At 41.9% G+C, this 26,378-nt stretch overlaps 1 protein-coding gene across 3 annotated transcripts in view; it reads right to left on the bottom strand.

The window, feature by feature from the left end:
• PAX3 (paired box 3) overlaps positions 1–26,378 on the bottom strand; it is a 122,139-nt gene that overhangs the window by 36,495 nt on the left and 59,266 nt on the right. For all 3 annotated transcript variants that reach the window (XM_073359957.1, XM_073359959.1, XM_073359958.1), the window contains one exon: positions 5,340–5,545. In XM_073359957.1, coding sequence (XP_073216058.1) covers positions 5,340–5,545 — 206 coding nt within the window. The remainder of the gene's footprint in view (positions 1–5,339; positions 5,546–26,378) is intronic.

Here is a 26,378-nt window from a genome sequence, read left to right as displayed (position 1 = left end):
TGGAACATCTCTCTATTACCCCAATCTTCCACTGGTGTAAAGTCCTTGAGGACCTAGCAATGGTGACAAAGTTAGAGCAACCCTTTGACCTCTCTGATATCCTGGCCAGGCCAGCACAGAATCAAGGAGAAAAAACTGGTCCCCTTCCTCTTCCCTGCACCAAGCAGAGGTTGGATACTGAGCAAAAATCAAGCCCCACATTTAAAAGTCCTTAATCAAAGGGCTTGTCTACACTGGAGACATTTTCTAACCTGGAGGTGGTCTTCAAACTGATTCAGTAAAAATGGGTCAAGAACCTCAAACTGGATCTACACTACATTTCTAACCAGTTTTTAGATCAGTTTAGCAGACCAGTTTTTGAAACCTACCACTAAATGTCCCCAGTGTAGGTGTGCCCAAGTGTCTTACAAATAACGTGCCAGGATGAGTGCATAGGTTGGAAAGAGACCAACGTTATGATTCTCTGGGTGACCATGCATCCTATTTTCTAATGCAGAGGGGAGGCTTTTAAAAACAGCCTTAACTTTGTATTTCCAAGCTTTCTAGCATCTGTGATTTTGGATTCAGTTATTATGTTCTGCTAGGGCTAGATCGGGGAGGACAAACTACAGCCTGGGGGCCACATCTGACCCTCCAGTTCCCTCCAGGGAGCAGAGTTGGGGGCTTGCCCCGCTCTGCATAGCTCCCAGAAGCAGCAGCATGTCCCCCCTCCAGCTCCTACACATAGGGGAAGCTAGGGGACTCCACAAGCTGCCCCCGCCCCAATTGCTGCCCCTGGGCCATTTGTGGTCAATTAAGTAACTCTCCAAAACAGCGTAAGAGGCCTGTGCTCTAAGGTGTTGGTATTAGCAGACAACTTGTACTGGGATAAAACTCTTGGCACAAAATCCCTCCTTTTTCATGCTATTTGGTTAGAAACCAGATTGAAATTGAAGAACATTTTGGTACCCTTTTGTGTTCCTTTAACTATGGCTCGTAGTTTGTTTGCCTAGAAAATCCCAGACACGTCAGCCAGACTTGTTAACCCAGGGAAAGTGGATGACTACCTCAGCATAACTAGAGCTGGCTGAAAATTTTCTGATGGAAGATTTTTCTGTAGGAAAATGTCATTTCATGAAACCTGAAACTTTACCCAGGAACGTGCTGATTTTGCTGAAATAGTATTTTCAATAACGTCATTTTGATTTTTCATTTCAAAATGATTTTTTGTTTTGACCAGCGGTTCTCAAACTGGTGGTCGGGACCCCAAAGTGGGTCACAACACCTTTTTAATGGGATCACCAGAGCTGGTGTTAGACTTGCCGGGGCTCTGGGCTGAAGCCTAAGTCTGAGCCACACTGCCCAGTGCTGAAGCCCTCAAGCTTTGGCTCCCCCACAGGGCAGCAGGGCTGGGCTTGGGCTTTGGTCCCCCTGCCCGGGGTGGTGGAGCTTGGGCTTCGGTCCCCCTTCCCAGGGTCATGTAGTAATTTTGGTTGTCAGAAGGGGGTCATGGTGCAATGCAGTTTGAGAAACCCTGGTTCAGACATTTATTTTATATTATTAAGAGTATAATTTTAAAAAGTCAAAATCAAAATGAAACATTTCCCTTTTTTTAAATTTTATTTCCCAAGAAATTCTGGCTTTTCATTCCAATTCAGAACAAAATAAAATAAAATAAAATAAAAGGTTGAAATTCCATCCTGCAGAATGGAAATGACTGTTCCCAAACAGCTCCATAATCATAATCTTCTAAACACACAAAACCCCATCATTAGCATAGAATTAAAGTAACTCAAGAGCATCGCTTGACCAAAAAAAAAAAAAAAAAAATTCAAATCAAAGACATCACCAGTGAAAACAACATTAAATGTGTACAACTTCATCTCTCATGTCTCACTACACAAACATCACACTCACAAGCTCCCTACCTGCACAACAATCCCACTTCCTCTCTATCCGAACACATGTCCATTTCCCCAATATCACACACAAACAAACTCTACCACTGTACACATGTCTATGGGAATAAACCTTAAATCTAATTGAGAACAGAGTTCAGATTCTGACTGAGTGTGACTTGAAGAACTGGATATGCCACATCTCCATCACACACTTCACCCTCCCTCTCCATCTCTGTGCCTCCCCCATATCATACCATTTATGTCTTAAGTTTCCACATTGGGAGTTGCAGATGAATGAGTAGAGGGAGAAGCTGCATCCGTTGCTGAGCTCTCTAATTTTCATGCAATTTTGGCTGCAAGTTTCTTCCACCCTTGTCCCCCACCCTCAGCTGGTAATAGAGCCTAGAAGATTGTAAGGGGGAGGCAGTGATGGAGGGATTTTAGAGTCAAAAATGTCTAAGGGTATGTCTACACTGCAACTAGACACCCAGAGCTGGCCTGCGCCAGCTGACTCAGGCTCATGGGGCTCGAGCTAAGGGGCTGTTTAACTGTGATGTAGAAATTTGGGTTCAGGCTGGATTTGGAGCTCTGGGACCCTCCCCTTTGCAGGGTCCTAGAACCTGGGCTTCAGCCTAAGCCCAAATATCTACACCTCAAATAAACAGCCCCTTAATCTAAGCCCTGCTAGCCCAAATCCGCTGACATGGTTTTTAATTGCCATGTAGACATACCCTTAAGGAGCAGAATTAGCAGCTCCACTATGGAGGTGGCTTCTCAGTCTGCCAAACCTTTTGTGGTTCCCCAGAGTGCAGCCTCATTCCAACAGAGTAGATGTGTCAGAATGGAGCTCCCACAGTGAGGCCTTAAGAGGCTGGAGGGAGGATTGGTTCTGGCAGATATTTCATAGTGTATAAATACTCATAATTGGCATACAACAGTGGCTTCCTGCACATAAAAACAGTATCTGCTGTTACAGTAGCAAGGGGGGAAAAATGACACAGTTATTGATGATGAGCATTTTTATAGGCTCCTATCGTATTGTTCTCTTTAACCTCTGAGGATAGGACAAGAAGCAATGGGCTTAAATTCCAGCAAGGGCAGTTTAGGTTGGACATTAGGAAAAAATTCCTACCTGTCAGGGTAGTTAGGCACTGGAATAAATTGCTTAGGGAGGTTGTGGAATCTCCATCATTGTCTAACCTGCTCTTAAAAATCTCCAAGGGTGGGTCATCCTGCCTCAGTGCAGACGACTGGGCTAGATGGCCTCTCGAGGTCCCTTCCAGTCTTATGAGTCTATGATTGTTGCTCACCAAATATATATATATCAATGAAAGATGATTAAGCAAAACTACGAATGCCATGTCATTATAGCCATCCACCTCCTCATCCTTAAATCTCTTTGCAATTTTTCTTTCATGATTCTTCTTTTAGATCATGTCCTTCATACATGTGTTTTATGCAATACTGTGCACAGTCTTCAGCTAGTGCTGAACCGCTTTGTCAGACTTCTAGTGTTCCAGGCAGATTGAGAAGACTAAACAAGTACCCACACACTGGCTATTTCAGATGAATCTCCTCTTTAATCCAGAAAAGGTTTAGTTCTGGTATTTTAATCATTGATTGACTGGGATCTTTCCTTCCATGCTGGATTAAGTCAAAGATCCATATGTTAGATGTACTAGGGAATGTGTGAGGCTGTAGATCATAGCACTGGTGAGAATCTCAAGGGAACAGAGGAAACCATAAGGAATGTAAGAAGTCACCGGGTTAAAGCCACATTAAGACAGCTGTTATGTTAATGAGAGTTCTGCTTTTCTTCTAACTGTGGGTCACTAATTTAGAAAAATATTAATAACTTTTTTATTGTTTTTCCACATTTGACGTTAATGTAGACTGGAACTCCATAACCTAGAAGCTATTCCTGCTCCTAATAGACCTAGTGTAGAAGATCATAGTTGTTATATTTGCGCACATCCCATCCCATTGTCACTGCCCATTTTAGTCTAGTGCAGTACAATTCCATTTAAGATGCTGTCATCTGTTTTGTTGGCTTTTCACTCTCAGTAAAGGTGTTCAATTAATAATGGAACTATGCCTCATTGAGTTTATCTTCTCAAAGAACTACAGTTCATCCATGCAGTAGATTTGCTTTCCCAATCATAACAGGACAGTTACAATAGCTGTGTGAACACTTCAGTAAGAAAGTCAAAAATGGGCAAAATGCAAAATGGCTGGATCTATGAGGAAGTATACACAGCAATAGAACTGTGTTGCAATTGGCACTCTTATTTTGCAAGGGTTAGCGCAATATTTTTGGTTGTTTATTTCAATTTACAGGGATTTGAACCTCCCACACCAGGTTCAATTTCAAAAGAACTCAAAACAACAAAGCAAAATTCAGCCAAAGCAACCAAATTTCATTTGTTTTTCTTCCTGAAATATGTGCAGACACACGTTTTGCTTGAGTTCAACACCCAAAGTTAAGCTTACCCAAGACCACTCAAGACTAGCTCAAAATGGGGCACAAATCCTTTGAAATGAATCATAATTGTTAGCAAATCTGATCCTAGTTTTCAGTTAGTAATGGAACTCCAAACCAGGCAACCATGGGATTTTGGGTTTGGTAGAAAGTAGTTCTCTTTGGCAACCATGAAGCAGAAAGTGTCTGATGCACTCTGAACCTAAACTCCTTGGGACAGTCCATTCCTGAATTGGCCAACGGGCGGGTTTGGAAACCCACTTTATCCCTATTTATATAATCCCACTATTTTCACCATCAGAATTTTAAATTGTTTACATCTACTCAGATCCATATTATTTTGAAAATGTGTATGTCCAAAGATTTCTTAATTGCAGTGACAATGGGGATGAAAGGAAACACCATAAACTTGAAATCTCGTCAACTTCAAAAGTTGAAGTGCAAGTAGTTTCAGGTAGTACACACCTGAATCACCCTGTCAACTTTCGTGGTTTACAGTCAAATTTTTCTGGGTTTTTTTTTGTTTGTTTTTTTTAATTCTATTCCATGTTGCTGTCCAATACAAACCAGGGGAAACTAGCTAATTAATTATAAATGGGGGAAACAGTGAAAAGGACTATTTAGAGAGTGTACTTAAATGTGCAAATTAAACAAACTGGGAAAACAGATAATTGTTTCCTCTAATCTCTTTCCATTACATTTATTGTAAGTGTACCATGATATTTAAACAACAAAAAATCTCTCCTTCAAAGTGATCCACAGTTATGAAAGTTGGAAAACCATTGTCCATTGGTAAGTGTAAAAAAAACAAAAAAAACCCAACAACTGAGCTTATAAATAGCCTGGCTTCTCATTTTTCCTTTTATCCCATATTATAGTTATGCAAGAACATAAACAAAATGATCTCTAAGCTTTCTAACAAACCTATGCAATGACGGAAAAGGAAACCGCTTTCTTTAGACAGCTTTTTAAACATGTACCTGAACCCGAGCCTCAGTAAGTTTGGCTCTCTGTGCAAGTTCTTCCCGAGTGTAAATATCAGGGTAGTGGGTCCTCTCAAAAGCTCTTTCCAGTTCTTCTAGTTGTTCTGCAGTAAAGGTTGTTCGACTACGACGCTGCTTTCTTTTTAAAGGTAAATCTGGTTCAGAATCTATGTCAGAGCCTTCATCAGATTGGGGTGCTGATGCTGGAAGAAAAATCAGGGAGCAATAAGGTTCTAGCTGACAAAACCAAAAGAAAAAGTAATCCATAATTTTTTTTCCACTGGGGAATAAATAGCTTCGAATATAAATCTTGATTCATTTCATAAACTTGATTCTAGAATAGACAAACTCTAATCCGAGAGCAGAGGTAAATGCTACTTTACAGTGTATTACTGGTACATTTGCTGAGATGAATGAATAATTCTCAACCGTTTGTTCAATGAATTTATCCTCTTTTCCTGGCCCTGGGATATCTGGGAGCAGATTATGATTTCCCTGAATGTATTTGTTATTCAAACATATTCAATTAATTTTTTACTCTATCAGATTATTGCCGGCATTTGAAATTTGATCTGTACTGCTTCATTTTCATTGGTCAGATAAGCCATATGGTCTTGATCCTTTCTCCTGATTGAGTAAACAAATAAGCACTTGCAGCTAATTTAAAATTCTGCCCCAATGAACACCCGTGAGTGTGACTTTGAAATTATTTTTTCATAGATGTGTCAGTAACACCTGATTGCTCAAATTATTATGGAAATCGAATACAAAAAGGACATCTGAAGCAAATTCATTTTTAAATGTGATTAAATATTTGCATAACATCTTTTGCATTATTTGTCCAGTTCTGCAAATCTGCATGGTACTTCCACATCCATACAAGTATAATTCAACAGGATTATATTTTCATAATCATTTGCCACTTATTTATGTATCTTGTGCCTTCCTGAGATTCTGCTAGGTAGGTTTGGACAAGTGTTAATGCTCATATAAGATCTTATCTGGTATTGTGTAGGGAGCTTATATAAGAATATGAGCACTGAGCATATACTAAGAGTGGTAGTTTGTGTCTGACCTTATTCTCCACTCTAGTATCAATTATTACTCAGCTTGTTGATAAGGGCCAAGTTCTTCAAGGGAATTTTGCTCAGTTAAGGACGGCAGAAGTTGAACCACTGTTTTTATTAGAGGCATATGAGTTGCTAGCACAAAAAGCACAATTGCTTTTGGCAAAAATAAAAACACACATGAAAGGCCAGATTCATGTCTGGTATAACTATTGATTAAATTAACCTTCATCAGGGATGAATTAGGTCAAAGCAATAAAGGTGCTTTTCTGACACCAGAATGTGTGTCTAACCATAAAACTCTGTCCTAAACAAAATAAGGATCATCCCACTGGAATATTATATCCCTCAAACCCCCTTCCTCACCCTCTTCAGTCTCTTCCTGGGATTCCACCGTAGGAAACTACATTCATGTTCCAGCTGGGACACCATAAGTTTCCCACACTGACAGAGACAGCCTGGGAGATGTGCTGAACGAGTGCATCCCATAGGTTCCCTAAATCTGCCCATGCTGGCTCTACTAGCCTTCTGGGCTGCACAGCCAATGCAAGATGCCCCTTTGGAACAAGGTATACTGACAGATTGCATGACAGTGCTCCCCTACCTCAGCTGACTTTCCCCTACAAATGGGGAAGAACCTGGATTACACTGTGACATTTACAAGCATTTTAGGTCATCAGCACGGGGAAAGATTAAAGAAAGTAATGAGAGGATTACAGAGAAATCGGGATTTAAATTCTTATCAGATTCTTATACTGATCAAAATACCCCAAATGTATTTCAAGAACTTGTCCTTGTAATTTCTGTGCAGTGGATTAATCACATCTAGAAAAGAATATAGTTTAGTGGCTAACATAATGGCTCTATTGTTCTGTTTCTCATTGTTTTGTTTCTAGAAATGAGCCTGACCCAAAATGCTTCTTTAAACACTCCCAAACTTCGGTTGGATTCAGATCAGATCCAAACTTTGCAACTGTACTTTATTTTTATTATGGGCTAAACAACAAAGCCCCCAGATGCAACCTTCCCCAAACTATGAGGAAGCTCAGATCTAGAAGTGATTTTGCAGCTCAAGCCCACCTTTCCTAGTTTCCTAGTCTCTATGGGGAGAAGATAGTAACATGGATGCAGGGAGAGCTCAGACATACGATTCTGTGTAGTTGCTCTGTATCCCCATATCTATAAGGCCTATGAAGTGTATACTGTGCAGACTCAAAATGTCTACACATAGAACAGAGAGACAATTTGGGTGAGGTAATATCTTTTATTGGACCATCTTCTGTTGGTGAGAGAGACCAGCTTTCAAGCCACAGAAGTTGGTCCAATAAAAAAATATTACCTCACCCACCTTGTCTCTCAAATATCCTGGGACCAACATGGTTACAACCACACTGCATAGACATACAGTACGTTTTCTTCCTTGTTCTGATAGGGATGGGGGAGGGGTTTATATAGACTCTACTTCTATCTTATTCTGACTTCATTTCAAAAGCCTCTTCCAGAACCCTGGCAACACGCTCTCTCCTCCTCCATCAGGTAACTGTAATAGAAAAGGGTGGGGTGAGGGGTAATATAAGGGCAGTAGCCCATGTGAGTGGAGACTATCCCAGCAGGCAAAAATTCCCTCATCCATTAACCTCTGCAAGGGAACCCATCCAGCAACGGGAAGGGGACTCCCCACTGATATTACAATTCATCATTTTATTGAAATACTAGCACCATTTCTACCTTAAATAGAATGAAATAGATTATTGGTACAGACCTTGATATAAAATAATCTCCTGAACATGAGTCATTCAAGCATAACTAAAAACACAAAGCCAGAACAGAAATCTCATTTTAACTCTAGCTAAAGAGACTGACTTGTTCAGTTCCAACTATTTTACATATTCAATTTCACTCAAGCTGTTTGAACCAATAAGTACACTTAATCTATTTACCCAGTCTTGCGTGTAGGAAAGACAAGGTCCTTTTACAGGCAACTCAGCTGAAGAGTTTATGAATTTCTGGACACACAGAGGAATAGCTATTGCTAGTACAGAGACTCTCAACAACACACTAACCAGTCAGATTTCTAAATGACTTCATAGATTGCTAGGATACAGCAATTAGATTAACTTTAATCTCATCTGTAAACTATTTCAGTCATCCAAACACAATAAATGTTTTCTGCAGGCATTCTTGGCCAAAATTCCCATTTTAGTTCATAATTGTAATGCACTGAGAAGTACATACAACTCCCAGTCTCTCACCTCAATGAGAGCCGTGTCTGAGCAAGACTTGAAGGATTTGGGCCCTAAAATGAAAGTACCCAGCCAATTTTTCAAATAAAATCCTTGAGAACAGACAGCATGATCTGCTGATTTCAAACAGTTTAATTCTGTTTCAATGTGGTTCAAAACCCTCTTCATTATCAAGTAAAAATTCTACTGTATCATTAAATAAATAATACTCCTTGTTCTTTGAATTTGTTTTAGTGCCCAATATATTTGACCAAATCATTTCAGGTCTTTTACCTTCTTCAAAGCTTGCAGAGTTACAAACACCAGCATTAAACCATCCAGGAAGCTTAAAAACAGAAACACAACCTTCTCTAGTTATCTTCCCTACAGTGGCTCCAGACATAATCATTCTCTGTTGCTATAACAACTCAACTGGAATAGCTATGTGGCTAATTAGCTAGACTAGGAGAAGTTGGTGCTTCTGTTAGAAGAGCACAACAGAAGTATTAATGGTTCTCTGTACCTGCTTCTGGTAAAACCTGAAACAGGACTCAGGAACCCCTGTGAGGTCCACTTTTGAGACACTTTCTCTGCCAAACGCTCCCTTTGATTGGGAGGGATTTATAAGTTTATGAAGAACAATGGTGTCTGGCCTTAAAACCTATGAAGGCCAAGAAGGAATCCATGGGGAAAGGAAGCTCCAAACCCTATCGATATCAGGGCCTCTTTCAGTACTTTCCTCCCAGCATCCCTCAGGAGCTAGGCTGATGCTGGCTGCCCTATCTATCTAAAGGCATGTCTTCAAAGCTACAGTGGGGTATAGAGTACACACAGAGCATGCCCAGCTAGTGTAGTCAGTGAGGAATGGCTTAGGAGCAGGAGCGACGAAAGCTCTCTAAAAGTGGGGGGGTGGGGCCCGCCAACACCCAAACTGGGGCCCCATACCACCCCTTCTCCCCAAGCCCCCACTCTCATGCCACCCATTCCCCGAGGCCCCACCCCTGCACTGCCTCTACCCCCAAGAACCCGCCTCCCACTCGCTCCTCTCTGCCCCCTCCCATCTATTGTTTGTCTTACAGCCAGTAAGAAGTGATGGGGCCATGGTTCCCTGTCCCACCCTGTTCTGGCACTCCTGCTTAGGAGAGGAAAGTAGAGTGCCCTACATACCTGAAACCTACAGTATATTACCTACACAGCTTTCTACATACCCAAGCAGTGCCTCCCACATCCACACTGCTATAGTTAGCAGTATAGTGTCCCACTGCCACCCCCCTGCCGGAGCCTTTTTCCACCAGAGTGAAAAGTTCCAGCAGTAGGGAAAGGCTAAGGCCTGGGGAGGTAGACAAAGTTTCTGGCAGCTCCTGGCTGCTGGAGCCTTTCCCCGTTGCCTCCCCACTGAGGTAGCCTTTCCTCACTACTTGCCCACTGCCAGACACCTGTAGCTACACACCACAGAGACATGTATGGACACAGCTGAGGCATGTAGCTACATGTATAGTGCCTGTACTCTACATGCTGCCCTAAATGTAGACAAGGCCTAAGGTGTTTAGATGCCCCCTGCCCCATCATAGTAGTATCTTAATGTTTCACAGTCTTTAATATATTTATCTTTACAACACCCCAGGAGAGAGTGAACTTCTATTATCCCCTTTTACAGATGGGGAAGTGAGCCACAAACACACTAAGGGTAAAATTTTGAAAAGTGCGTAAGAGACTTAGGCTCCTAAGTGACATAAGTGCTTCTGAAAATTTTGTCCTAAGTGACTTTCCCAAGGTCACATAGGAACTATGTGGCAGAGCAGAGAGTTGAACCCAGTCTCAAGTCACAGAGGCATGCCCTAACTATTTAGCCATCCTTCCTCTCTGTGTGGGAGGGTTCCATTCACCACAACCTCTACATAACTATCAGACTTACTCAGGCTATGCAAGGGAAATATGCATTTCATATGAGGAAAGTTAAAGCTGAAATGCATAGCGAATGTGAAAATTGAATTAATCTCAGTATCCTCACCTGAATACCTTCATTAACTGGGCAGGGGGGGTATTAGGTAAATTGTAAAAAGGCAGTTTAAATTATTTTATAAACAGTGAACTATTTCTGATGTTTCCCTGTTTGCTGAAGATGCTGGCATCTTGTGTCCATGACAGGATGATGTATTTAGCACAGAAATATATGCTTAATTCTATTTCCATTCCACATTCAAATGTTGTCATTTACAGTAAAGAAAAGGCATGGACTTTAAAACAGGACTGCTAATCTGAACATTTTTCTCAGCAAAGTAGCTAAGAATCTAGGTTAATATATCTAATACAACTCACAAATCCTGAGATGGAATCACAAAATGAAGGAGAAAATTTAACCTCAGATTAAATAGCTTTCCTATTCAGACAAGTTCATCAGTACCATTCTACTCCAAACCTGACTATTGTTATTGAAAAATATCGAGTTCATTTGTCTCATCTGATCTGCATTATTAGAATCAGGCAAATGTAATCTCAAATGACAGCAGGCTGTCTGTACAACAGAGTGCATCATATTTTTCTTTATTGAAGTCTGTTCAGAGATGAATGGGCTTTTGACTGAAAAAACAACTCTTAATAAACTTTTAACCAGGTAAAGGGCCTACCAGGATATTGACAAAGCCCAGAAATAGACACATGTACCTAAGAAATTAGAACCATTTTGTGATGTACATTCTGACTAAGCTACCCCTTTTTATGGTACCTGTGAGCAGTCTCATATATTTCTATGATATTACTGGCTTAGAAAGGTATTGAGTGTATAATGATGTGAGTGTGAGAGCCATTTATATATAAACAAGGGAAGTAGGGCAGAGAGAGTCAGAAAATAAAAGGAGCTAACCTTTATAATTAGCCCAGAGAGGTTAGTACTCAAACCCCATTTTGCAATAGCTGGAGGATGGAGGAGAGTTGTCAGTTTCCAAAAAGATCATGTACAGGACAACAATCACCCCACAGGATTACAAATTCCTCCCTTAAGAAGCAAATCAAAGTGGGAGGAGAAACCGTAAGTGCCACCAGTGGACTAGCCATGAAGTTTAATTAAAGAAGGAATTACAGAATTAGAGAGCAAGTCTTTGTCCGTTAACCCCTTGTGACCTGTTTGGTGGCCTCAGGAAATACTTCATCCTAGTTAACACTATTATGCACAAAACCTTTGCTCAATTTCATAGGGATTTGGTCACATGGAATTCTGTAATTATTGGTTCCCAAAGCACATCACAAATAGACATGCCCATACGAAAACAGAACAAAATAATTCATAAGTGCTCATTCTGTGCATTGTTTTTTTTCTCAGCACGACATTTCATTTGAATAATTAAATAAAAACATGACAACCATTTAAAAACCATATATTCATTTATTACAGATGCAACACAGTGCACTTTAGAAATGACTGAAAGGAGGGATATCCTTCTGCAGAGCTTTGAAGGCAGAAATTTATTGGCAAACATTCAACTGTTATAAAATTAACCACCACAAAAATCATACTGACTTTCTTCCACACTAATAATCCTTGGTCTGTGCTAGAAGCACTGATTATAACTGTGGATTTTGTTAAAATAAGACAAGACAAAGACCTGTCTTAAACATCCCATTGGGCTGAGACTGAGCTTTACATTGCCATTTGCCACCTCTTGTTATTTATTTTATGTAATATTAATTTAACAGGACTCCCTCCCCCCTTCTCTATTACTTAAGTCTTTGAACAGGGCAACTCAATGTCTGATGCACCTATCTGGCTAATTGCAGAATGTTCTATACTTGTATACTTTAGCATTCAACACAGAGGACACAATGGGGCAGCTAACTGTTTTCTGATCTGAAGTAGCCTTTTACACTGAAAAAGATGTGAATGACCTCTATCATGTTTACTCGGGTGCAAGCCAGGAGAAGTGCAGCAAGGCTGATACCCCCACACAAACCCAGAGTAAATGACAAATGACACTTTTCCTTTGTGATCTTTGGGATTTTTGTTGACTTATTTGGAGGCTTTTGTTGGATCCTAAGAAATGGCCTGTGGCTGAAGCCTATTCTACCAATTTCCACGCTCCATCTGTGGTATCCATCAACAGGGCCTTTGCCCGCATTCAGGGCTCTGACACCTGCCTGGCAGGATGCAGGAGACACAAAGAAAGCTGAAGTGGATGAGAAGGGGGAGGTTGTTTTTTTGGGGATGGTAGGGGCGGGTGGTGAGGTTAAACTGGATGCACAGTAGGGGTTAATCCAAACCAATCCAATCCAGAGACCTCGGCACCTGGAGACTCCCTGTCAACATTTATTTTCGATGGGAGAGGTAACTGAGTTCAAATGTAAATTTAAAAATATTACATATGTACTAAAAAAGAAAAGAGAGAAAGAAAGAAAGAGAGAGAATCTGTCATAGGGTTTGAGCCATAAGACGCTCCCTAAGCACTCTCCAAATAAATCTCCAGGGTTCATTTGCTATAAAAACTCCTAGCAGTGGTAGGTGGCGAGGCAATACATGCCTTTTTAGATCATTGTTTGTGTTAGGCTAAGCTTTCAGCAGCTGGCATTTTAACAGTAATAGATCAGAAAAAGTCAGGAGTCCTTTTCGCCACAAAAAAGAAAGTCCTCAGAAAAGCTAACTGGCATCTTAATTTCCTTCTAACATTTTTTTCCCCTCAGTGTTTCCATTTGAGGAAATATCTGTATTTGCATATGAAATATAAATAAGACTCTAGAGTCAACTGACTACTCTGCTCCCAGCTCAGCAGCTCTCCGAGTTGTGTTTCCCCCCGCTACAGAAATGTAATGCCAGGCCTCTCCTCTCCCCCCAGTTCCTCCTTCTGAAACCTCAGTTTCACAGCAAGGGGTCATTAAAAAGAAAATAAGCCCCTGCCAGGTCTGTGCTAATCAAAATAGTACAAATAAACTCTGACACTCAACAACTCCCCAAGTGCCCACAACCCTGGATGGAGAGTACAGATTAGTTATGAATATGGCAGGCAGCAGGGGACGAGTTCAGAAGGTCTAAAGTCACTACGCAGCCACCTGTGAGTTGTTTAAGACTCACAACAGTACTATTGTATGTTTATTTAAGATAAGGGCTATGGAACGTGTTCCACAGCTCAGCAACTGACCCAACATTTCTGAATTGCACTGCTTCTGTTATAACACTCTTGGAAATGCGTGGTTTTGGCCGGTTTACCAGGTCTCAGTGTTGTCATTTAATCCGTGCCATTGTTTTCTTTCTGTGCTGAAACTTTATGATTTTTTCCCCCTTCTTTATCATTTGTGTTTTTAAGTGGGCACTTCCTTCTGTTAGGTCACATTGTGAAATATAAATCCATCCAAGTGTGAACGACTGGGCTTCTTTAATCTAACAAAAAATTAAACTTGCATCAAAAAATTAAAACAAGATATTTCCCAGTGAAGTCACGATAAAAATGCATTCATGCTACTAGATTTTCTTACTACAGTGTGAAGGGTGATACTTCAGAATCAGAAACCATTTTGCAAACAATGATAATTTTTAAGTTAGAAAAGCCATTAAATGGTTTGGAACAGTTTGAAACATGAAAAAAATCAGCAAGATCCCTTTTAACCCTTTTTATAGGGCACTTAGGCCACTATTTTTTTTTTTTTTTTTAAAAAGAACTACCGTCTGTTCTAGACATGAATATGTCTCATCTACAAGGATTAAGTCACACTCCAACTACCCCTTTGAAAACTGCTGCAATTCGCAAAGGGCATACTTAGAAAAACATTTAAAATGGCTCTTTAAAACTCCACAGGCACCTCAACAAAAGTCTTCAGTGAGAGAAAGTGAGAAGAGGCAAGAAAACTTATTACTATTTAAGTAAACTGATTAATAAAGTAATTAATCAGTTAACAGAAACCAAAAGAATATGCCTATCTACTAAGAATTCTAAGTTATGGGTTGAAAATGTCAGTGGGATGGAAAGACCAGCCAATGTAGCTCAAAGTTCTTTTCTTGACAATAGATGATAAGTTTTTATTTTCTTTGGACAGAATCACACGATCAATGAGCTCCGTAGACCAAGGTGAAAAGGAAAACAGTAGCTGCAGTAAAGGGAAAGGGCCAACAGTGACTTTTATTTACAATTGCCAAGAGACAGGCTATTATTGACCATATGTGCCACAATCACCCTCCTTATCATGGGTTGGCCATCATGTCCATTGGGAGCTGTTAATGAACTGGGTAATTGAGCTGCTGACATGTGTTACCAAAACAAAACAATAGGAAGAAGAGACAAATGAACATTTTATTTGCCAATCAGAGTAGGTTCCGCTTTTCAGAGAGCTGGGGCTAAGTAAGTGGCTGAATACATAAAACAGTGCATTGAAGGCAAGCAGATGCATGCACAATAATGGTTAACTGACAGCTTATAGCCCATCTGTGCTTAACATTTTGTTAAAGAAATTACTTGACTTGCTAAAGAGACAAATCATACAGCTGCCCCAAGTGCTGCATTATAAGAGATAAATCATTAGCTAAACTGTTTCATGCTTAAAATGACAATGCATATTAACAGTTATGCCAGGACATTTTGTCAGCACAGCTTGATGCAGTTATAACTTACAAAAAATGTGACATCTCATAGCTATTCAACAGAAGAGAATGACAACACTGTGAAAACAATTTCAATAAGCAAACAATAGACAATTCATAGTCTCTTCCTTTTAAAAATAATTTCTATAATATTTTTTTAAATGATGAAATAATATGCAAAGGCAAACAGGGCCACTGTCTAAGTGTTCTGCACCATTAAACTGCTTGCATGTACTTCATTCAAAACCACAGAGCATCAAAAGGGAACACATTCCACTTTAAATATAATCAAAGACAGCATTGCCAGTGCTGAGAATCAAATGGCTAATTCTCCACTGTGCACTGAAAGGATGAATAATTTTAAAAGGGAAAGGAAGGGGATACAACAAATGCAATAACTGAACAACTTCTCCTCCCATTCCAAAAACTAGACTTGCTTTGTTGGAACAAGTAACATGAAACCATCGGATGAAACATGATTTAGGGCTTGATCCTGCTCTCACTTTACTGGTGTAAATCAGTATTGTGCATTATTATTATTAATTATTATTATTTATACTGCAGTAGCACCAGGAGGCTGCAGTCAGGATTGGGGGCTCATTGTATAGCTGAGTGCTTGCTGTACATGATCCCTGCCTTTAAAAGCTTATAATCTAAAACTTCGATTGTGCAAATATTCACCCCAGGAGTAACTTCATATTTGTGAACAGTCCCATTGAACTCAACGGAACTACTCATATGCAAAGTTACTCACATGCAAGAGTGTTTGCAAGTTCAAATCCCAAGAAACTAGTGCAAGTGGCAACAGAAACAGGCTCTTAACACTGGGTCGGGTCCTACTCTCCTTATCCAGACAAACAGTTCCATTGGACCCGATTCTCCTCTTGGGTCTCATCTATCTGAGAAAGTTGCAATAGTTTAACCACAAGTGTGAATTTAAACTGATTTCATTGAACTGACACAAACCCCCTGTGTGGACATTCTTATTATGGTTTAAGTGTGATTCTCCCCCACAGACACACACCCTCAACTTGACTGAGAACAGGTTTAAGCTAAACTGGAATAAGCCATTTTTAAACCAAAATGTGGTTTTCTCTGGTTTAAACAACTAATTTAAATTAGATTGGTGCAACTTTCCCATATAGACAAGGGCTCTTGATAGTTTTATGCCATTGTAATCAGGGCCAGATTAACTCTCCTGTGGGCCCGAGGTTATTAGATTTTGTGGGGTCCCTATATAGAAGTCTTTTTCCTAATTTAAAACAAAACGATCAATTATGGCATCGAGGCTATTAATGCTATACTAAACTGGCCTTTTAATTAACATAAAGCCATGCTGTGGTTACATTTCAGTCTTAAAACATGTCGAATATAGTTAAATTAATTCAAAATAGCCTACTTCTTACCTTAGAACAGCTGTTATATTAGTTTCTTTCTGGGAGGGAGTTTGGATGCAGGGGGGTGCTCCAGCCTGGGGTTCAGGAGAGGGTGAGGGGTGCGGGCTCTGGGAGGCAGTTTGGATGTAGGAGGAGATTCTGACCTGGGGCAGGGGGTTGGGGGTGCAGGAAGGGGTGCGAGGTGCAGGCTCTGGCCAGGAGGCGCTTACCACAGGCGGCTCCCAGCCAGCAGCACAGCAGGGCTCAGGCAGGCTAACTGCTTGCCATAGGCCCACAACACTCCTGGAAGCAGCCGGTTGTCGGCATAGCTCTGAGTGCCCCTGGCGAGAGGGGAACAGTGTGTCTCCATGCACTGCCCGTGCGCATCACCCCTGCAGCTCCCCAATAGAGCTGTCTCACTGAAAATAGCAGTGAAGGCATGGTGGGGTGGGCTTCAGCGCAGCCTAGCAACACAAATCCATACCCAAGGTTGCAAGCAGGTTTGTACAGACTGCGTGCCGACTGTTATACCTGCCATTAGGCTAAACGCACTGAATAAACTGTTTGCTGTGAGAAATTTGCACAGATGTATTTATTACCCTCAAAACTAGGGGAGGTTGACAATTTCCTGTCAAAATGTTTTCTTGACAGAAAATTGGATTTTTGACAAAATTAAAAATTTTACAGAAAGACAGGTTTCCTCACAAATTGGATTTTTTTCAATCAGGAAACTGAAAACCAACAATTTCTGGCCAAAATTAAAAAAAAGTTTAGATTTTTGGCATTTTTCAGCCAAAACACAAAACCAAACCAAAACCAAACTGGTTTTCAGTTGCTGAAAAGTTCTCAGGTTTCAGCTTTATTTATTTTATTTTTTTAAATTAAAAGTTAATGTTTTTCACTGAAAATTTTGCCAAAAATGAAAACATTCTTGTTTTCATCAAAATTTTTAAAACCCAGTTTTCCAACCAGCTCTACTCAAAACCTAAATTTAATCCCATTGAAGTCAAGCAAGATGGGGGATGTTAACACTTCCTTAAAATCTATCAGCTTCTACCAAAGTGCCTCGTCCTGGAAGATGCTGAGCCCTCCACTCCCTCTATGCCAGGGACAATTTCCACCTTTGTGTTAGTACAGTACCTAGCACAATGGAGCCTTGATCCTGGCTACAGCCTCCATGGAAGGCAAGGGTGCTTGTCAGCTCTCAGGCGGCTCTCACCACCTTGCAGCATTTTAGGCCAAAGTTGTTTCCTCAGGAAACAGCATGTGGGAAGCAGGATTCCTCAGGGTACAGGTTTTCCTTGGATACATGACGTGGTTCCATTTATTATGGTCCCATTTGCACTGTTATGGTAATTAACATGGGTCTGTTTCTCCATCAGACATTTCCAAATTCTGTTCTTCATGCTGTTAAGTTTGTGTATTCACTAGTTCCTGAGGTCCTTTAATTGCTCTCCTCTTCCCAATAGCTGTCATCTGAGTGTTTGAGGTGCGACTCCTATACAAACCCAGGGCTGATTAAGCTTGTTCTGGGCAGACAAGTCTCATAAAAGCTATTAGAATTCAAATACATCATCTAATCTTACAAATGTCAGTATTACATGCACTAAGTGGGAGGAGAGGGCAGCTAAAGCAAGACCAATTCTAATATTTTATTACTAATGCAACACCAAAAATCTGAAGAACAGATTATGCAACAAGACTGCCTCAGCCACACTTAGCCAAAAAGCTACAGGGAATTTTTGGCTATAGTCTTTTAATAATAAACAGTCTAGTAAAGAGAGAAAGTTTGTGACATTTTATATATATATATATATTAGAGAGATTTAAAACAAACAGAAGCATTTATACAACTTAGTACATGTTAACAAGAAACACGTTGAGCTTCTTTTTTTAAAAGGAATGCATTTTAAAGTACACAGTTCTCTGTAGTTCAATGCACACAAAAAAACAGAACTGTATTCAGAAGGGCAATTTAAAAATCTACTGAACGGATTTGGGACGCCCAACTGCATACCTATATGATAGCAGCACCATGTCAACCTACTCTAAAAAAATGCATGAAGTCAGATGCTGACAGCTGTTCTTGTCCTTTGTTCAAACAATGACCATTGTAACCAACAAGAAAATTAATAGCAGATGAACACAATTAATTAGGCTGAAACTAAAATATTTTATTTATGAACACTCTCCCCATCCAAATCTACTTTTAATTCCTTGCAGATATCAATGATAGTTTTTGTTATCACTACTCTGAATTATTAGCTCCTCCAGAAGAGCTGAAGTAGTAACACTTTGGTTGTATGGTCTACGGTAAGGTAAATAAATACACCAACTCTTTCCCTATATTTCCATCAAAATAAATATACGCGCACACACACACACACACACACACCACAAAGAGTATACTTCAAGTATAAATCTTACCAGTCTCATATGTTTATATATATGATTAAAACATATAAGACTGATGAGATTTATACTAGCATATTTTACAGACTTTTGGGATTTACTGGTACGATGAGACAGAATATGTACATCTCTTGTCTCTTGCAAATTGTTATTTACCTTGTATAAGTATTTGTTTATAGATCAGACACAGATGAGGAGCCAAGTTTATATTTACATTAAGTCCCTTTATGCTTCTCTGACACTGTAAATGTGCCTTAAAGTGTGCATAAAGTACATTTATGGAATGTAAATGAGAATTAGACTCATAGTGATTTAAGCATTTGTTACTTACTTTGTTACTTTTTGTTTCTTTGCTTTATGCATTTTATCATAGTTGGCTGGGAGTTTTGTGGTTGTCTTGTGTAACCATTTAATACAAAAGAGATCTTAAAAAAAATTTCAAAATAATTTCACGATAAAAATGTATCCCTCTAAATTGTTATGAACAGGAAAATGAAACCTAATCATTACAAATAAGGTCACTTTCACTTCTATGAAGTAAGATGGCAGAAATACAAATCTTACAACATGACAGAAAAAAAGTACATTCCTGTTTGCTAACTAATTCCATCACATTTGTTTAGTGTGCTTCAAGATGCAATACTGAGGTGCTCTAGAACTATCTGACACCCCATAATGCCTTGTGGCAGCCACGATGGAGGAACTGTAAGCCACTGATGTTGGGCAGAGGGCTGCCAAGGGCTCATGAGAATGGGAGAAGATAAGATGAAAGCTACTGAACAAAGGAATTCAAAAGACCTGTATTCAGTTTTCAGCTCAGTCACAAGGCCTGGGTATGACCCTGGGCAAGTCACTAAATCTATCCTGTATCTCAGTTCTCCATCTATACTATGGGGCTAATATCACACAGTGGTTTGTGAGGATAAAATCTATTAATGATTGTGAGGTACTCAGATGGGCCATATTAAAGTACCTAAATAGACAGAAAAATAGGCAGAAGCTATCCACTTATGTTGAATATAGGCACTTGTGTGATTAAATAAATGGCCACCCCATCTATTTTCGTGCCCTCTTCCTCTTGGTCTTATCTGCAATTAGAACTTTTCAGCTTTAATAGTATGTGCACTAGTAGATGTACAGGATTCCCAGTTTCTCTCCATCTTCTGAAGAGTCCTAGAGCACCTCAATATTGCATCTTGAAGTATACTAAACAAACGTGATGGAATTAGTTAGCAAACGGGAATGTACTTTTTCTCTGTCAAATGTGGAAAGGTTTGTATTTCTGTTGTTTCAGTTAGGCACACAGAAGGTTTTTTACATTTATGTGCCACTTAGGCAAATTGTAGCCTTTGTGCCCAATACAGAGAATATTTCCAACAAACCAAATACATGATATAATAATACTTTACATTTATATACTACCTTGCATGCCAAAGTGCTGTGCCAACTATGGTATAAACCAGGGTGGGCAAACTTTTTGGCCCGAAGGCCATACCTGGGTGGGGAAATTGCAAGCAGGGCCATGAATGTAGGGCTGGGGTTGGGGTGCGGGAGGGGGTGTGGGAGGGAGTGCAGTGCACAGGAAGGGGCTCAGGGAAAGGGGTTGGGGCAGAGGAGGGGTGCAGGGTGTACAAGGGGCTCAGGGCAGGGGGTTGGGGTGCAGGAGGGGGTGTGGAGTGTGGGAGGGGGCTCAGGGCAGGGGTTGGGGTACAGGAGGGGTGTGGGGTGCAGGAGGGGGCTCAGGGCAGAGGGTTGGGGTGCAGGAAGGGTGCAGGGTACAGCAGGGGGCTCAGGGCAGGGGGTTGGGGTGTGGATTACAGAAAGGGTTCAGGGTGTGGGCTCCGGCCCAGCACCGCTTACCTGGAGCGGCTTCAGGCAGCAGTGCTGCCGCACTGCTAAGGCAGGCTCCCTACCCGCCCTGGCCCCATGACACACCACTCCTGAAAGCAGCCGGCACCACATCCCTGAGGCCCCTGGCGGGGTGCGGGGAGGCTGCAGGGGTCTCCATGCACTGCCCTCACCTGTGGGTTCCACAGGGAACCACGCCCAATACAAGCTTCAGGTGTGGAACCCATAGACAAGGGCGGTGCACAGAGCCCTCCCCCCGCCCCCATCCCCTGCCTCAGGGGCGGCAGGGAAGCGGCGCGGGGTCCGCGGTGCCACAGGGATGGCAATCCCACTGGCTGGATCCAAAGCCCTGAGGGGCCGGATCCGGCCCGCGAGCCGTACTTTGCCCACCCCTGGTATATACACATAAGCCAACACTCCTGAAATGCAACTGCCTCAGGGGTTGATGGTGGCAATCAATTAGCATACGCCATCCTGCACAAGACTGAGAGGAGGAGTGATATTGATTAAAAAACTGAGTGCAAAGCTATATTGTTACAGAAATTGCCATGCAATGAGCATCCCAGCAGGGCAGACAAAATGAACTCAATGATTCTCATACATTTCACCTTTTGAAGTACCATGTACCAATGCAAAGCTGAAGAGAAACTACTGGGATGTGAACCTGTAGTTTCAGTGTGTCTTTGTATTACAAGTCTTTTAGTTAGACCTAAATCATCTGTGAGATAGCCCTTCCAGACAGAAACATATTCCTATATTTGCATGTGTAAGCGGGGGAACAGCCGCGCTATTGTGGGGAACTTTCCTGGCTTCTGCACTATCCCGGTGAAGCGGGCTAGAGAAAGGATCTGAATTCTCACTCCCACTTCCTTTACCCAGTTGCCTCCCTGCCCTTGAGGACTCCCCTTCCACTCTCCTGTCTGGCAGGGTCCTCACAACCCCAACAAGGCTGGGCCCAGGATTCCTGGGGGGCTCGACCCCCAACCCTGCTGTGGTCACCTAGGACAGGGGCTAGGGTGTCCCCACTCTGGGGTACTCTCTCTGCCCTGGGCACTTCTCTGACCCACTGACCATTACATACAAGTTAAAGCAAATGCAAGTTATTTAATCAACAATTAATTTTAAAAAGAATAAGGGGAAATGGGAAAGGTTAAAGGAAACACATCAACCTGCTCTGTGGCAGGGAACATCACAAACAGTGTCTCTGGAATGTCAGGGCACTTCACAGTCTGTTCCTTGTAGGTCCCAAGCCTTCTTTTCAGGCCCTGGCTTTGCTTCAGGGATGCTGTGGGTTGGACACTTGCTCTGGTGGTGGCCACACGCTCTCAGACTCTAAGTGGTAGGACCCTACTTCCCAGTGTCGCCCCCACCCTGTCGGGGTTACGATCCAAGCCTGGCCTGCAGAGCCTCTTGACTGAGGCATCTCCCTGTGCTGGGCCCACTGCCCAGGGTCCCCCTCGCTCTCCCCAGCTGCTTACCGCAGCCAGCTCCGGACTGCTCCAGCCCCAGCTCCACCACTCGGTCTCAGCACTGCTGCTGCTGCTCTGCCTCCAGCTCCCTGGGCTGCTTCTTTGGCCCCTCTGGCTCTGGTTGCTACAGCTCTGCTCCCAGGACAGGTCTGCTCTGCAGGCTGCTTCTGTGACTCTGCTCCCAGCACTGACCTGTTTCATGGGCTGCTTCTCTGGCCCCTCTGGCTCTGGTTGCTGCAGCTCTGCTCCCAAGGCAAGTCTGCTCTCTCTGGACTGTGCCTCTGGCTTTGGGGCTGCAGCTCTGCTCCCAGAATAGGGTCTGCTCTCTCTGGGCTGCTTTTCTGGTCCCTCTGGATCTGGCACAGCTCTGCTCCCCAGCTCAGCTTGGGCCCCTGCTTTCTCCTTAGCTCAGCCCCACTCTGTCTGACCCAGGCAATTCCAGCTCACACAGAGGACGGGTCCTCCCTGGCCTCCTGACTCCCTGGTTAGCCTGCTCGCCCTGTCATTCAGGCTGACCTGGACCATTGGCCTCTCCCCATTGTTCCTGGGGGCTGTCAGTCTCAGGGTCCTGATTTCCCATTGACCCTTCTCCCTTTTCAGTATTGGGAGCTAGAAACTAAAACACCCCCACTGAATGTTAGTAAGGGGGCAACAGTCCCCTTACACAAAATAAAAGAGCAAATTGACTGATGACAGTGGAACAGAGTTGGGGACTGAAGATATGGAATAAGGAAATGCAGACTTCTAAATGGGAGTCTTTTCACCGAAGGACTTTAGATCAAGCTTTTAGAGGTGTATATGGCCCGCAGTCATGCACAGATATCTATAAGCTTTCCATAGACATGTATAGTAGGCACAATGTACATGATCCTTAATTTGGTACTCTGTTTTCAAAGATGAATAAAAAAATTGAGAAAGCTGATGAAATAGCCTGTATTTTCTGAAACAAGGAAGAAGAATTTATTATTGGCTCAATCACACATTAAAATCGATAGGGATTTTATTGTTGATTACCGTAGCTGAACAAGAGGGATAATACCCCAGATAACAGTGAAAATGGTTGTGAAAAGAATTAGAATGTTTTATGGTAGACAAAACTACAAGACAGTCTATGAAGGTCATAGAAATGACCGAATTCATAACTGCTTGCTGATTTCATTATGATAATTCTTAATGCTTATCCTTATACTCATGTTTATTACTTTGATGATGTCTCATCCTTGCAACAAAAAGGCAGTGATTTCAGCGCAGGATTGGGCCCAAAATTATTAACATAGCTGATTTCACATAATATATGGATTGTTGCCATTAGGTTGTAGAATTAATAATCGTCATCAGCTTTAAGGCTTTCTTTGTTTAACAGAAGCTTCACAAGGCATTTCTTTGAATGAAAAGCTCAGGTTGAATGAAGGATGCTCACTGTGAAGCTGAGAATTCTGCATCCTGCTTCATCCTCCTGATCTTAAAATGATTTAGTACCATTGAATTGAATGTATATTTGTTCTACTCTTGTCTGAGCCGAGAATTCTGCAGCTTGTGCAGCCTTATATATGAGATGCTGCATGCCCAGCAGCACGTAGGGGAGTGGGTCTTAACAGCTCTTAACAGCTGGATGGTAAGACATGTTAATAAGTAACTCCTCTTAGGGGAAAGATAAATGTCAGAATAGCTGTAATCATTTCTACATGTAACCTGAGAACTCAGGGAACCGCACTGAAGCTTTATCATGTGCAAAACCAGACAATAGGCTTCTTTAAAGTGGACTCTTCCCAGCCCCAAGCTGCTTGGCACCCACCCGCCGCCCCCTTGTGAATGAGCAGAGTCCTCCAGGCACAGAGTCATAGAAAGCTAAAATTTGCTTCCTCCACGCCCTGTTAGAAGCTCTGCATCAGAAAGCGGACAAGGTACAATTCACTCTCTCTATTACTTAGGGTGACCATACATCCCATTTGGGTCGGGACAGTCCCTTTGTTAAGCCCTGTCCTGGCTGTCCTGACTTTTTTTCCAAAAGGAGGCATTTGTCCTGCTTGCTCTTGCTGACTTGATCAGTTGGCAAGAGCAAACAGGACAAATGCCTACTTTTGTCAAAAAAGTGGGGTGCAGCGTGCAGGGGGGGGAGTAGAGATGCCAGCCGCCCGCAGGGGAAGGCAGGGCTGGTGGGGTGGGAGAGAAGCAGCTTCCAGCATGCGGGACCCCTGCAGGGTTCCAGCAACTGGCCAACAGACTGGCATAGGGGGAAGGGAGTTTCCAGCAATCAGCAACAGCATGGGGGGTCCTCAGGCGAGCAGCTGTGGGGTCCCATTTTCTCTTTGGGAAATATGGTCACCCTACTATTACTGAGGGGAAAAAAATATACTTTATCTGTGAGAAGTACCATGGCAGAAAAGTTGAATTGACACAGCTGAGAAGCAGCTAAAATAGATATGTAAGGAGGACTTAACAGGCCAAAACCACCAGGGATAACAAATTTGGTCCAATGTCTCTAAACAAATGGAAACAGAAAAAAATGTATCAGACTTCTTATGCTTACAAAGTCAAGACACTGGAAATCAAACTGGGTCTGAAACACAGCCATCCTTTAACTTCCTGAGAGAACTGAAACACTGGTCTGGTGACAGTTTTCAGAGTAGCAGCCGTGTTAGTCTGTATTCTGGTGGTCTCTATGAACAAAATACCTTCATTACTTAGTTAATATGAGCAAGAAAGCCATACACCTATGTGGAAAAAACAGAGAATTCTCAATAGTAAGCTGGCAGCTGCACAAGATGCCAGAGATGCAGATTCCTTCCCTTGATTAAAATAATTGTATAAGTGGAAAAAGGAATGAAATAGAATGTTAATGACGGGGTCCTACTTACACTAATATGGGGAAATAAACAGCATCCATTTTAACAAGGTTCCCGCAAAATAAAAAAAACATTCCAGTCTTGTTGCATTCGGATAAATGCAGGGTAACATACAAGTCAAATTGTAACCTATCCTCCTAGCATTCACAATGGATCCAATCCTGCAGTTCTTATTCAGTCAAAACTCCCAGTGGTATCCATGTAAATTTTGACTGAGTAAAGGACAGCAATACTTGGCCCTATACATTGAAATAGGAACACCCCATGATGGCCATCAGAAAAATAATGTGAACAACCACATAGAAATCTCCCTATATAAACACAATACCCAAAGGAGCCCAAGAGAATTAGGTGCCCAGGTCCCTCTGAATTTCAATAGTAGTTACATACTTAACTCCCTTCAGCTCCTTTGAATATCCCAGCTTAAAACAATGCAAATAAAATTAGCTGAGTTCTGCCCTGATTTACACTCTGTGGGTTGCACAAACTATAACTCCAGGCAGAATTTGGCCCAAAGTGTACCAAGAGTCCCATCAAGGAAGCACACGAAAAATACGAGGCCAACACTTGATCTTCACTCAGGAATATAATTTGGCTAAAATTAACCTGAAGCAGGGATTGAATGTACTTGCTGGTGAATGTAGAGAGTGTATTTCAAATCAGAAGCCAGAACGCACAATAGAAGAGAAAACAGAATAATTATATTTAAAAAAAAAATCAATATGCACACAGCTCCCATCCCTGTATACCCCATAAGTTTCCAAAAAGAAACAGAGTAGATCAGCTCAGGTGCCAGCTATTCACAGTATGGCACTTGAAAAGGCTTTCCAGGTGGCTTCCATCTTACTATTCTAAGCCCTGGTCTACACTAGGACTTTAGGTCGAATTTAGCAGCGTTAAATCGATGTAAACCTGCACCCGTCCACACGATGAAGCCCTTTATTTCGACTTGAAGGGCTCTTAAAATCGATTTCCTTACTCCACCCCTGACAAGTGGATTAGCGCTTAAATCGGCCTTGCCGGCTCGAATTTGAGGTACTGTGGACACAATTCGACGGTATTGGCCTCCGGGAGCTATCCCAGAGTGCTCCATTGTGACCGCTCTGGACAGCACTCTCAACTCAGATGCACTGGCCAGGTAGACAGGAAAAGAACCGTGAACTTTTGAATCTCATTTCCTGTTTGGTCAGCGTGGCAAGCTGCAGGTGACCATGCAGAGCTCATCAGCAGAGGTGAC

The sequence above is a fragment of the Lepidochelys kempii genome, chromosome 9 (assembly GCF_965140265.1).
Source record: "Lepidochelys kempii isolate rLepKem1 chromosome 9, rLepKem1.hap2, whole genome shotgun sequence".
Lineage (NCBI taxonomy): Eukaryota > Metazoa > Chordata > Testudines > Cheloniidae > Lepidochelys > Lepidochelys kempii.
The sequence above is the reverse complement of the archived record's forward strand: the minus strand, read 5'-3'. Positions and strand labels throughout refer to the sequence as shown.